Source organism: Andrena cerasifolii, chromosome 16 (genome assembly GCF_050908995.1).
Source record: "Andrena cerasifolii isolate SP2316 chromosome 16, iyAndCera1_principal, whole genome shotgun sequence".
NCBI classification, from domain to species: Eukaryota; Metazoa; Arthropoda; class Insecta; order Hymenoptera; family Andrenidae; genus Andrena; species Andrena cerasifolii.
The window spans coordinates 1,430,271-1,444,939 of NC_135133.1; the positions used below are offsets into that span (position 1 = coordinate 1,430,271).

General features: G+C 39.1%; 2 protein-coding genes across 2 annotated transcripts in view; one reads left to right on the plus strand and one right to left on the minus strand.

The window, feature by feature from the left end:
* Positions 1-14,669, plus strand: part of 5-ht2b (5-hydroxytryptamine receptor 2B) — a 308,974-nt gene that overhangs the window by 38,707 nt on the left and 255,598 nt on the right. The window lies entirely within an intron of this gene.
* Positions 68-1,828, minus strand: LOC143377877 (cytochrome P450 9e2-like). The gene has a single exon (XM_076829676.1). The coding sequence runs from the start codon at positions 1,728-1,730 to the stop codon at positions 222-224; it is 1,509 nt and encodes a 502-aa protein (XP_076685791.1). The 5' UTR covers positions 1,731-1,828; the 3' UTR covers positions 68-221.

Below are 14,669 nucleotides of genomic sequence, written 5' to 3' on the forward strand. Positions count from 1 at the left end.
CCCGTACAAATTGAAATCTTAATATGACGATAAGCTAGACTCAATATGTTTAATGATGCGAGCAGAGTGGGGAGGTGATAACGATATCCTAGTATCATTTATTTTCATACAAGATCGCGCATTTCACGTGACAACTTAAACCGTGTAATAAATATTACAAGGGCAATAGTCTAGCTACGTTACATGCATAGAATAAGTATGACGACCGTGACAAATGTCACTCAAAGTTTGGAGATATACACCCACAAGCCTCCGATCGGAGCTGTTAGGAAATATGCCGGTGAAAATTTCAAAGGCAGCTGGGTCTTTGGCGACAGTTCTAGTCTGTAATTATTCAACAAGCTAGCCAAACAAGCTTTTAACTGGAGCAGGGCCATTCTCATTCCAACGCACATCCTTGGCCCCTCCCCGAAAGGAAGGAAGGTCATTTTTTGAATGTCCTGCTTCCTGTCATTGCTAAATCGATCTGGATCGAAAACTTCCGGGTCAGGCCAGTGCTCGGGGTCGTGATGCAAAGCCCAAACGGGTATAGCGATCTCCGTGCCGGGTTTCACGCGGCAACGCAGCCCATCCGATCCCTCCAGCTCGAACTCCGCCGTGCAGAGTTTGCTCATGACGCCCAAAGCGGTGCAACACCTTTGCGACTCGTTCAGCACTTGATCCATGTACGTCATTTCTTTTAACCCTTCGAACGTCAATTGGTCGCCGTGTTTGGCGATCGTGGACTGCACTTCCGCCCTCAATTTCTCCTGGACGTCTTTGTGCGCTGCCAAATGGTAGCCAATGAAACTGAGGGTGATGCTGGATGTCTCGAACCCATCGACGTAGAGAGACGTCATGTGGGCAGTGAGAACATCATTGCTCAGTTTCTCATCATTTGTCTTTTCAAGATCCGCCATTAGCTGAAGGAAGTCGTTTCTCGGCGTGGTGTCCTTTTTTCTGGCCTCGAGACTCTCGTCGACTAAATCTCTGAAGAACTTGTCCAGACTCTTCGGGAGCAAACTGGCTTTCAGCATCTTATTGAGTATGGGCATGATAAATATAATAGATTGTATTAACGCGGTTATGGCATTTGGCTTGAAAATCTCGTCGCCGATTCTGTCGAAAGCCATTGGACGCGATTCATCGTCGAAGCAGTATCCTTCGATGCCGAACCCAGCGTTCGCCACAACTTCGCCCGTAAATTTTGAGAACAGATATTTCAGCTCGACCTCGTACTTGCCACTCGACTTCAGCCGCCTGTCCAGAAAATCTTGGAATTTCTTGCACACTCCGCTGACAGCCACGAAGAGGATTTTCAGCCTCATGCTGGAAAACGCCCAGGTCAATCGCTTTCTTCCTGACACCCAGACATCACCGTTACAGAAAAACGGATTCGTGGCTAATAGAGGATCCGCGTCTGGCACAACAGCCACCGAATTGTCGTGGAAGCTTAAAAAGTTGGTCTGCAAGACGGTCTTCACCAACTGTGGTTCACGGATTAATAGTACCGGATTTATGAATTTGTAGAATCCAACCATGCTACGGTTTTGGAAATCTCCATACAGCTTCCTAGTCAGGTCTAAATAACTTGACCTCAGAGTCAGTAAGGGTAGCGCATGACCCAGCAATGGTATCACTCCTTTAGCGGACGGGATTCCTCGCCTCTTCCAATAGGTGTACGACTTCAGCAAATATAATATCAGTAAACTTAAAGCACCCACGGCTAAAGTCACACAGGTAGACACCATTTTTCTCTTTTGGTACGAAGAGTACTACGGCAAGCGACGTTGAACAGTACAATTCTGATCGCCAACTGCCCTGCTGAACTTGAATATACGACGCATCATATGGATGTACACGTGTAACATGGAGGTCGCACTTCGTAATGACTAAACTGCACCCGGCTAGATTACGTATTACTGATACGTGATTGTGCTAACTGAAATGCAAAGGCGTAGATGCTGGAAGTAGAAAGTTACGCCTTAGCTTTGGAAAAACAAGAAGAGTAGAGTGAGGTAAAAGTTCGCACTTAAAGTTTAGACTTCCCTAAAATCCTTGAGATTACACTGATAATCATATCATTGCGTACGAAACAACTACTATCACTTATTATTCGATACGCAGTGACTTCGTGTAATTTACCTGTCACAACTTATATAAAATAAATATTTCCAAAAAGTGTCAAATGCGAACTTTTACCCGATATGTGGGGCAAAAGTTCGCATGTTGTGGGGTAATAGAACGCAACAAGAAATTTCCAAAAAAGTGATTTATTTTCCTACATACAATAGTTATGGTAATACAGCAAAACAACTAATAGTTGTTCCCAATTCATTTTTTTTAATCAAGGTAACAGTAATCGCAAATAAAATTACCCCCATTTTCGTAGCTGGAGCATGCGTCAGTCTTCTGGAGGATCAGTGTGTTCTCCTTCGCACGCAGGACAAATTATTTTTTTCGTAGATGTTGATGGTTTGGCTACTCTCTTTTTGGAACCAATTTGTTTTGTTTCTTTGAAATTTTTTCAGAAGTAGACGTTATTTTTGGGATTTTTTTTGTTTCCTTAATTATTTCTTTACACGTTCGCATTCGGATTTTCTTTTCGTTGTTTTATTTATTTCAAGCTGATTTTTAAATGAGGAAGTTCTCATTCGAGGTCTTGCCCCACTGCATTGTGCGAACTCTTACCCCCCACACCTGCTCTTCCAGAGTTTAATCAATCCTGTTACCTGTGAGGAGAACTGAAAACTTCTGTCAGTACTTTTGAATAGAAGAATTTCAGCTCCTTCAGATGACATATTAGTTAAAATATTTACTGATCGGAATAATATTGATTCCTAAAAATGAGAGTATTACATCAGAACTAACGAATTCAGTACTTACCGTATTGTACTGTTGTGTTGTGCAAAAATGTTGACGTCCGGATGCTGAGCGGGGCAAGGGGGCTACCTCGCTCGCACCGCCCCACTCTGTGCCGCGGAACTCCCGAATTCCCCACTCGTAGGTTTTTAGCGACACGCTGCATCCCTCGTTCTCTTCTTCACGCAGTGCTGCTGACCGATTCGTTAAAATGACGCGTCGGCCAATAGCGACAATACGTGTGCCTTACCTCTACCACTGTGTTAGGGCTAGGCTACACATACGACTTTAAGTCGTACGACAGTCGTGTGCAAATCCTGTGACAGTCGGCCGACCTAAGGGGTTATACCTAGTCAGGCGGCCGAAATAGAGGCGAATATTTGTGATTTTTTTTGAAGAAGCGGAAACGTATAATTTTACAAAACTTTTTGCGTTTAAAAGAGCAACATTTAAAGAACATTTGATAATTTTTTCGTAGAAAAATATTTAAGTTTATAATAAAATAACAAGCGACATCCAAGAAGCATTTTTAAAAATTTGGTTTTGCGGTGAGCATTGCCATTCGGAACCAGATTATCTAAAATCAAAAAACAAAAATGATTTCGTTAGTATATTAATGTATCCTCAGGGTGACGGAGAGAATTTTCCGAAATATTAAGTTAAAACAAAATGGCGGCTATTTAAAGTTGAAATCCTGATTTTTTCCTGCGAAAATCACGCGAAAAAATCAGGATTTCAACTTTAAATAGCCGCCATTTTGTTTTAACTTAATATTTCGGAAAATTCTCTCCATCAACCTGAGGATACATTAATATACTAACGACGAAATCTTTTTTGTTTTTTGATTTTAGATAATCTGGTCCCGAATGGCAATGCTCACCGCAAAACCGAATTTTTAAAAATGCTTCTTGGATGTCGCTTGTTATTTTATTATAAACGTAAATATTTTTCTACGAAAAAATTACCAAATATTCTTTGAATGTTGCTCTTTTAAGCGCAAAAAGTTCTGTAAAAATATACGCTTCCGCTTCTTCAAAAAAAATTCACAAATATTCGCCTCTTTTCCACCGCCTGACTAGGTCTATAACCCCTTAAAAATCCGAAGCAGTCGCATGTGCCCACCGACTGAACGACTGATCGTTGTCCTGTCGTCTCTGTGAGCGCGTTTCCACATGTTACGTAGGCTCTGGCATAAACGACACGATTGTCGTACGACTTACAGTCGTATGTGTAGCCTAGCCCTTAGAGAACCATGGTTCTATGAGGACACACTCAATCGGACCACCATGTTTCTGCTCGGCAACATTTCTGCAAATGACAGTACGATAACAAAACGAAGTACAGCTACACAATTCGACGCTGGTGACTCTACCTTGACTGACACTTGAATTGACTGTCAATCACCATTGCCCCTACAGCACCGCGACGTTGCAGCAATATTCCTATATACGCATTCTGCAACGTTTCGGGCAGTAGGGCCAAAGATATAAATAACGGTATGTGTGTGTGTGTGTCTGTGAGGGACGCAACGACATGAATGTGTGCAGGAATCGCAGAAGTATAAAGTCCGTGTTGTCTGTTCTTTCTCTCATAGAAAATTCTTTTCCCCCAAGTGGATTCGAACCGACGGGGACCTGTAGCGTCGTAGGCGAACACTTTACCGCCTCAGCTACAACCACTGATTGATAAGATTGCTTACGTATTCGAACTTATATTCCTACCGTGCAAAACTTTAAACTCAAATTATTCAAAAAGGAAGGCTCATTTTGACAAACTCCATTAGGGTTTTGTAACACTAAGTATGTACTACAACTTCCACCCTATGTCCCTCTACACATTAAAATATACAGGGTGAGTCACCTTACATTTAAACTTAAAATATCTCCGTCGTTTTTAATGATACGAGAAAATGTCTCAGGAAAGAAATGATTGTTGGACAAACAGGACAACATATTATACACGGTTGAATTTGTATTTGTATTGGCTATAATGTTACAGTAATGAAAATACGTCATCCCATTAAAAAAACCATCGATGATCTTGAAATTTCGGGAAATATAATCTTGAGAAAAAAAATAGTCTCCGTCAGAAGAATTGTCTCTCTGAAGCAAACATTTTTTCTCTTAGACATTTTTTCGTATCATTAAAAACAACGGAAATATCTAAGTTTAAATGGTAGTTCCAGCAAGGTTGCAGCAATATTGCAGGAACGCCGCCACAATATTGCGCACACATTGCAGGAACATTGCCGAAACGTTGCAGCAATATTCCTATGTCCGCCCTGTGCAATATTGCACGGCAACGTTGCAGCAACGTTACAGCAATATTGCGCTGCAAGAATGCAACATCGCAAGGTTGCTGCAACGTTCCCGCAACGAAGTGTGCTGTATGGGTGGCAACTGCCACAACTCAAACAATCAAATTCTTTTACCCGTTGCGAACTTTTACCTCACTCTACTTTACGCGTGTGCGAGGTGCGTCTATTAATTATTACTAATATCTCGCAGATGTATGGCATTATTGTTTTCAGCGTTTGCTACATATTGGTTTGATAGATCGGTGCTGGGGAGAGGGGAAAATTTCTGCTGTGGGTCAGGCCTGAAAATTTTCGACGGTGGGTCGTGCTTTAAGGTCATCCCTTCCCTCGGTTAGTTTTGAAAAATGTCCGGCGGCGAGCCAGGCCTGAAAAGTTTCCTGAGGCGGTTGGGTCAGGACTAATCGCTCCCCTCAGCGCGCCAGAGTTAGAAGTGTTAGATATTGTCTTGTTATAGTACTGTTATATCACATCCGAAACAAGTATAAAGGTCGATTTATATTATCCGCTTAGAGACGGAACGTTACGTGATTTGATTCAGACAGCACCAATGTAGTAGTTATACCATCAGTTCACATTCTGCAACGACAAGCCATAGGCGTCAGAATAATATATTCGGCTATACTTCCGAATGGCCCCAGTGGCTGATCGACATGAGGTTTGAGGGAAAGAGTGGGGAGGGTGTGTGGACCGTAAATCTAAAATTGTTGCTTCGGGAATTTATTAGTTTCCGAGATATTAATAAAAAGCTTTTAGTATTTCTGTTGACTTATTTCGACATAACGCATTCCACTTTCCACCCTGTCCCGGGTATTAGTATTGGTTGGAGCTAGATCAGTGCGGGGGGTGCGTAAAGTATGGTAGCGAACCGATGTGAGTTTGGAGATTTGAACCAGCAACTTGCGAATGCGACCCATCCTACTATATAGAGTGTTATTCTACTTATAGTCAATATTCTGGGGACGGGAGGGGGGGGGGGGTGATTCTACAGGCCGAAATAAGACGAAAATATAGAATACAATTTTTAATATCGCGCTTCGTTTTCGAGAAAATTGGCTTTGAATTTCAGCTAAATATGCATACCATTTAGGCGCCTGAGGGGCACGCGGAGGTAAGGGGAACGCATCCAGCTGTCCGTAGGACAAATTGGGGGGAGGGCAGGATGAAACCCCGTTAGGGCCACGTATATGCAGTTCAAAAAATATTTTGTAAAAAAATTAACAATTTTTTATTAATATTTCGGAAACTGATAAATACCCGAAGCTACAATTTTAGATAGGGTCCACACGCCCTCCCCAACCCTCCTCTCAAACCTCGTGTCGATCGGCCACTGGAACCATTCGGAAGTATATCCATATATTCCAATAGTGGTCATCGTTTCAGATTCTGTCTGAACTAAATACATATCATACGAGTTTCCGTTCACACACATTCCGACAACTTCAGTCACGCATCGCTCAGTCAAAACATTCTTTTCGAGAATATCGGTCGTCGTATGTCCGAAGCGTAACGTGTTGCAACTGATCGCGACGATCTCTAGGGTAAACTGCACTAATGCTGGAACTGCTCTAATCATTGGCACTCCTGATTAAAAAGCCAAATATTAAGAAGTACAAGCTTAGAAAGTACTTTTTCACAATTTCTTATTTTTCTTTCACTACAACACTGCAAAGCCCAGTAGTTGAGCTACACATTTCACATCTGGCAACACCACAAAGTGGGACAAAAGACTGAGTTTTAGGCGTTTTCTTAAAATTTTAGTAAGGGGTAGGTAACTATATTTTGTCGCTTTATAACTAACAAGGAGAGTATTTCAGGTGTCCGCCTCCGATCATTTTGATTTTTGGATATGTTATAGAGGACCGAAAAATAAGAAATACGTGTTTTTTTTATTTTTCCCTGTTTTCATATTTGGGGGGGGGGGGGTGAAAACTGCGTTCAAAGTTGGGGTTGAAAAATCATTTTTGTGGAATATCTCGAGAACTATTAGAGATAGGGGAATAGTGTCAATGGACGAATTTTGTGTCTTTGAATGCGAAATATGACTGACTCGCCAGATTTTCAAAAATCCACAAAAATGATTTTTCAACCCTAACTTTGAACGCAGTTTTCACCCCCCAAATATGAAAACGGGGGGAAATAAAAAACATGTATTTCTTATTTTTCGGTCCTCTATAACATATCCAAAGATCAAAATGATCGGAGGCGGACACCCAAAATACTCTCCTTGTAAGTAATGGATTGAAATTCAGATTTACTAAGTGTTGTAGGTATTTAATAGTGAATGAAATAGTCTGTTTAAACACTTTAAACCTCGTTTTTAACTACATACGCTTTTCTATATAACCTCAAATTTTAGGGTGCCAATGATTGTACTTTTATGCCTATTTTTGTTTTTCATTGAATATTTTTAAAATAAAAAACTTAATAGGTACTCAATTTTAGTGAGAAATCTATAATCATTGATAATAACTGAAAATTAAGACCATATAAAAACTCCACAAAAATATATAGACATTCCAATTAGGATTTCCGCTTACGGTGCCAATCATTGTACAGTTTACCTTCCAAACATCCGTATCCAATAACCCACAACAATATTTGTCTGAATCGAACCGTTCCGCAACGTTCCGTGTCTGAACGGATAATATAAATCGACTTTAAGTCGTAGGTAACATAAGTACAGCACCGATGAAACGACAAATAGGCTACTCAAGAATTAACAAAAACCCGCAGCTACAACAGATTCCCAGCAGTCCCCAACCGTCTCTATTACCGCATCCACATTATTCTGAAAAATTCGCATCCAGATTCTCTGAAACCACGGACGCTCATCTCAAAAACCTTTGCAACAAAAAAACATTATTAACCGTGGCGTGCACATATAGAAGCGTAGGTAATTATATCTTCCTGCGAAAACGTGCCAAACAAAGTGGCCTCCCGAATCTACCGCGTCAGTCTCCGCGAGATCAAACTACACGAAGACCAATTAAAACATCCGTGTAGCAGTATTTGTTTACCCCCTTCAATGCCACGAACATTCAGCTAAGGATTTGAGTAACGTGTATGACTAGGTAAAAGATCTCCGTGTGATATTGTTCGCATTTATGGTACGGCATATACATTCCACGATAAAACAGCGCGACCACAGTGTTCTGAAACACTCTCATAAGCTGTAGACAATTCTCTCTTATTTGTAACCGTTTCTCCTCTTGTGCTATTCTTTCAACATCGTTCATTCTTTTTCCCCTTATCCGTTGTCATACTTACTCTCCCCGCACCGTCTCCGCGACGCACGCCTGTTTGCTACTGTTTTCTGCTACGTTTTTACGACCGTCGCTTGCGTCCTCCGGCTCTAAGACGCTGCCAGGAAAGCGTTCGCGGAATACGAGGGAAATTACCGTAACAAGCAACAATTTTCGAGGACGTTATTCTCTTTTATTATTGCACAGCCTTATGTGTGCGCGTGGCGAGACTGAAACGAGTGTAATGGGTTGTAAGTGCGAGTTGTGGCCACGCGGATGTTGAACGGTGCTTCGTGTAAAGCCGCGTATTCACTTGCGCGTTCGCCCCGAATGTGCATTCGGCGCGCACCGATTTTTTCCTCGTTCGCCGCGCGCTTAGCGCGCGTTCGGGGTTGTGTGAAATTTGCGGCATCTATTTCATGGTATTGTTCGGACCCGAATGCGCGTTTTGATGCGCGCCGAAAACCGGACGAGTAAAAAATCGGCGCGCGCCGAATGCACATTCGGGGCGAATGCGCAGGTGAATACGCGGCTTAATGATTCATGTAATTGAGCAGGTGTTTTGCGTTCGACGATGAATAACTATTTAGTATGTAGGGTGTTCCGTAATATGTGGAAGGTATTGCAGTGAGGAATTCAAACTGTGAAAATGAGGAAAATGTTGAGACAGGTGTATGTTTGATGTGATGCTGATTCTGAGTTACAGCTTTATTTTTTACTTTCGGATAATTATTTCTTCAAGGAAGGATACCACAGTTGGATGTCGGTTTTTATTGATTTGGAAGATTTGGAAGAATCGAAGGTTCGTTAATCTGTGAACGTAATCACACGTTACTTGTACCGTAAGTACATAGTAAGTTGATTACAGTAAAGGTGTGTCAATTTTTTCAATGTTTTATTCTTAAAAACGACTAGTGGAAAAACGCTACAATTTCAGGTTTAAAATTAACCACTACCTTTAAATTTGGTGTAACGCATTATTTAGCTAATTGGAATTTCATTTTTAATTATAGAAAAATACGAAAATTAGTAAAATTATTTTTAAAAAATTTAATAATTGAGCTTATGAACCGCAACAGAGGCAAATAAGATATCGCTTCTTTGGTGAGCTTTGTTAAATAGCATTAAATTTACTACATAGATGACACATGGCTAGATCTGTTGCCAAAGTCACATATTTTTTATTTTGTAATAAATAATCATTTCCATACATTTTCATGTGAATGTAATAAATATTAATTTCCACACATTTTATTTTTTCATTTTCATGCTTTTGTGTAAGCAAGACTCACTTTAAGCAATATATGAATATGTAATTTGTAGTTAAATCTTACTTAATTTTTCACTTCTTTCAACTGTGATTTGATGTAGCTAAACCTCACTCAAATCAATTTCTGAGGATAGTTTCAGATTCAGAATTAAAAACAGCATTACTTTGTCACTAGTCATTTTAAAATTTTCAAAAATTTTTAATTTACCCACAAATCTGACACACCCTACTATTCCGAGCGGCCAATGCCGCGAGTGAGAAAATCGAAGCGCGAGCGAGAAGGAACGAAACTGTTGACACGAAGTTGCCGTCGACTCTTTCGTTCCCTCAGTCTCGACCGAAGGATTCCAAGAAATGTTGGGGATAACTGTATTGCGTTTAATGTCTCATAACACAGGCCTGCGATGAACAAAACTTTTTTCAATATTCTAGCTGTTTTTTTTATATATTTTTGCCTGCTGAATTCGAAGAATACCAACAATTTTCATACTACACCTAAATATTATTCTACACATGTACATACTAGAATTTTAACTATAAATGCTGAGTCGCCAAGCCACATCAGTTAGTTGTGAGTTCAGTAAAAATGTCAAAGGAAGTTCTGTAGAGGAGACCGCGGCTAGTTGACTAATTTTTATAAATACACCATTGGTATTTTGTTGTCTTATTGGAAACCAAAAGTTGAGAAATTCAAAATTTCATTATGTATACAGACTTAATTTTGAAAATTGTTTTAATTGAGTCTAGGTCGTAGTTTTTATTATATTTATAATAGTGAGACGAATAAGTCAACAAACCTCGGCTGTAGGGTGAGTTGACAAATATGATGGGGTTAGTTGACTTGTATGTTACTTTTCAGTTTTAACCCTTTTCCTGCGAAAGGCATATATATGTATACGCTGTCAGAGTTTCATCAATATATACGAAAGGCATATATATATATATGCAGCCACTTCCATTAATATAGTATACGAAAGGCGTACATATATATCCTACGACTAACAAATTTTTTTTTCACCCCTTCACACGGTTATTTTTTTATTAAGTAACATGGTGTTAGATACAGTAATTATTTTCTACTTGTTTGTTATGGTCTATTCGGAAGGCCTGAGAGTTTGAAGGGAGGATAGGGTGTAAAACTGGTAGGGGTGAGTTTGGAGGGATTTGTGGTGGGGGAAGTGGATTTGAGCAGCTAAACTCTTTGCCTCGGCTGCATCTTGAGGATAAAAAGTGCAATTTTTAGTGGTATTCCTATGCTTACAAGGGGACATCCTGAACCCGGAAATTCAAAAAATTCTGAAACTTCGTGAATATGTAGGGAATTCCCCTTTGATTACAACGCAAATTTTGTTTGCTGCCCAAATTCACTCTAAGGGGGTGTAATTGACCCCTGAAAATCCGGTTATTTTCCGATTTTCTGTTATAACTCGTGAACTGTAAAATATTTTTTCACCAAATGATAGATCTAATTAAAAGAAGTAACTTTTGTCTTGAAATTTTTTTTCTATCTCTTACATTTCGCGAGTTATAACATAAAATCGGAAAATAACCGAATTTTCGGGGGTTTATTTCACCCCCTTCGAGTGAAATTGGGCAGCAGACAAAAATTGCGTTGTAATCAGGAGGAAAACCCCTACACATTCACAAAGTTTCCAAATTTTTTGAAGTTTCGGGTTCGGGATCTTCCTTTGTTAGTCAAGTAACCCCGTCCGACATTATCAACATGTTAAGGGTCGTACGTACAAAACGTTCAAGCACCCCATAAAATAAAATACCCTAAATTATAGTCAATGTATCACGTTTCCACAAAATATTCATGAAAAAACATCAAGCAATACTTAGTGGACAAAAATTCATAAATAGTCGAAACAAAAATATTTACTTCCCGCCAACTCTTTTAGATTTTTCATTCTCACTGATAGAACACGCAAATTTTTGTCACAGTGACACATTATATGGCAAGCATTCATACGCTTCAATATCGGGAATCGCAACATAATTTATAACATAATAAAACAATTAAAGGGAATTAGTCAACTAACCTCGTTAGTCAACTAGCCCCGGTCTCCCCTACCTAATGGGGTAAATCTAAGTTATTTTTGCATATAGAAGTTCAAATTCCTATAAAACATACATTTTTGAACAATTTTTAATTAACGAGTAATTGACTACAGCGTTTATGTTAGATAACGTTATCAACAAATTGAAGTGTTACTAGTATTTTTCAATAGATTTTGATGAAATTTTGATCTAAATTAGTTGACGTGAAACTAGGATTTTCTATTTACGGAATAAAGGACATCAAAGTTTGTATTTTTCTAGAGTCTACCTTCGCGTAAATAAGCAGAAAATTGCAAATTTTAGCGCCCTATATTTAATAAACAAATTCAAAACAAGCAAAATGGTGACTTAAACACCCCCTAATTTCACGTCAACTATATTAAATTTTAGTTTCATCCAAATTCCTTAACGTCGCGTGCAAGAAATAACCAATTCGTCCTAGAATGACTCCTTTACTTTACACTATTCTAGAAGAAAACATATCGTTTCCCAAAACTGCCAAGGCACATATGTATATATTTTCAAAACCACTAAACATTTCAACCATGTATTGTGAATTTAGAAACTCTAAGCTCGAAAAGGTGACCCATCGTAAATCGTTGTAAATAATAACTTCATTTCCTGTCTGTTGCACATGCTAATTTAATTGCATCGGTGGGATCGTAACCAATATCTCACAAGTCCCAAGAAGAAGCTCCAGCGAAGCTTAAGCTCCTGCACAAAGACGATCGCGTTAATAATGCGACGATGATGAATATCTCGCGGAAGAGGAAGCGACGCTGAAGCGTGCAGCTACATGAAACGTCTGTGCTCACAGGGTAATTCAGTGTTGGGCTTGTCACGTGCGTGTATGCGCGCGCGTTTCTTTTAACACCCCCCACCAACGGGGGAGGGAAATAAAAAATTTAATAAAGGCCATCCCGGGTCCCGGGAAATTCGCGTTCGACAAAGCTGTGCCTTGAGGGCTTGCCATGCTCCTTGATGCCTCGACCTTGTGCGAATAAAGTTTTTACGAATCGTAATAACTTTGATTAAGGGCTGCGTGTTACGCGTGCTCCCAGCCGTTGTTTCAAGGAAACCGTGGAAACTGGAACAAACTTATGCTTGGGACGATTTAGATCGTGGATAGGGACTCCTAGGTGACATGACATCTCGAGGAATATGATTGTTTGATGTTGGACACTTAAGAGGGGGCCACACGAAGAGTTGCACTCCAAACTTATGGGGGCATTCTCGTCTAACAACCCCAAAAGTAACTGATATTTAAGAATTTTTTTGAAAAAACTGTTGGTCATATTGGATTAAACTCTTTTGGGATATAAGGAGGCATCTTTAAATTTGCCCCTTATTATTTATTAATTATTGTGGAATCTTTTCCACCTTTTCGACGATGTAACTCCAGTTGGCGGGATGTGTAGCACCTAGCACGGTCATCCGATTGCAAAAGAAATAGAAGTTTTTTATAGTTAGATAGTTTACGCTGGGATTGGTCCACTTCGAAGAAAAAAATTGAAAAATTGAAAGAGTTATAGCGTTTGAAAGAAAAAGTAAGTTTTTTCCTTCGACAAATTTTTCATAATATTCTTTATATCGACGAAAAAAGTGTTATAAATAAACAATAAAATTAAATTTTTAGGTCCAGTCACAACGTGAATTATTTAACTTGAAGAAAATTTTCTTCTTTTTGCAATCAGATGGCTGTAACAGGTGCTACACCTGACGTCAAAGAGTTAACACGTTTCCACAATAATTAATAAATAATAATAAGGTTCGAAATAAAAAAATCTAAAAGTTTAAGATGCCGCCTTATATACCAAAAGAGTTTAATACAACATTAACAATAGTTTAAAAAAAAAATCATAAATTTCGAAGGCTGTTACATGCAAATCCCCCCTTAAAAAAATTTTGATGGTAAATAGAGAACTGAAAAATATTGGACCCATGAAAGGGCAATGGTGTAAATACTCGGTAGTTCACGAGATATTTAACAATAAATTTCGTGTGACAAAAATTTAGTCACAGGCAGTGCCAAAACCCAAAATTGGCACTGGATATGCAATAATTATATTTGGACGTACTCTTATAAAAGTTAAATTCCACCATTGAGCCACCATTTTGTTCTGTGAACTTACCGCTTTAAAAGATGCTATAGAACTTAGATTTAAGGAAAGCAACAAAAAACTTGATATCTTTTGTGACTCCATGAGTGCAATTTCAGCAATTCAAAATAAGTGAGCGAATGGGGCTCTATAAAAATTTTAACTTTGACGTAATATATTTCTTAAACAAGTTCGATATAGATACAATTATGAGTAACCCCCCCCCCTTCCACCGCACCCCTACTTTCACGAGGAATGCCCATATTTGACTTTTAGCGAAATCTCCTTTTTACAAGTGCAAGAACCAATGAACTTAACGTAGAATGACTCCTTTGATGAAATGATGAAATAACTTCAAACGAATGATTGCCCCACTCATTGGGGCAACATATTATCTCTCCCTCGATATGTCGTGTCCAATAAATCACTTACAAGCAGAATTTGCATGATGACTCATTCATAGTAGGTACTTTCAACTGCAACAATTTCCTTGTAACAAAGAAGAAAAGGCCCGTTGGTAACTCGATCGAGGCACGGGCACAGAACTTTGATGAACTGAAGGATCAGATGCAATAAGGTGACTAGCGCTCAAAAATGGGAAAAATTATTTTCCAAATGCTAAGAAAGATTGGAAAATTAAATATTATTAAACTGAATTTTAAAAAATATAGTCTTGTAAAGCTCGTCACGACACACATCTTTCCTATGTACAGTTTGATTATCCAATCATTACTATTAGAGCTAAAAATTATAAACAAAAAAAATTTCATCGTCCAAAATCATTATTTCTTTAAACATAAATTGCGATAACTTGAGGAAATATTAACAGATCGTTATGA

Coding starts and splice junctions, on each gene's coding strand:
- LOC143377877 (XM_076829676.1), bottom strand. CDS start 1,730: ATGGTGTCTACCTGTGTGACTTTAGCCGTGGGTGCTTTAAGTTTACTG.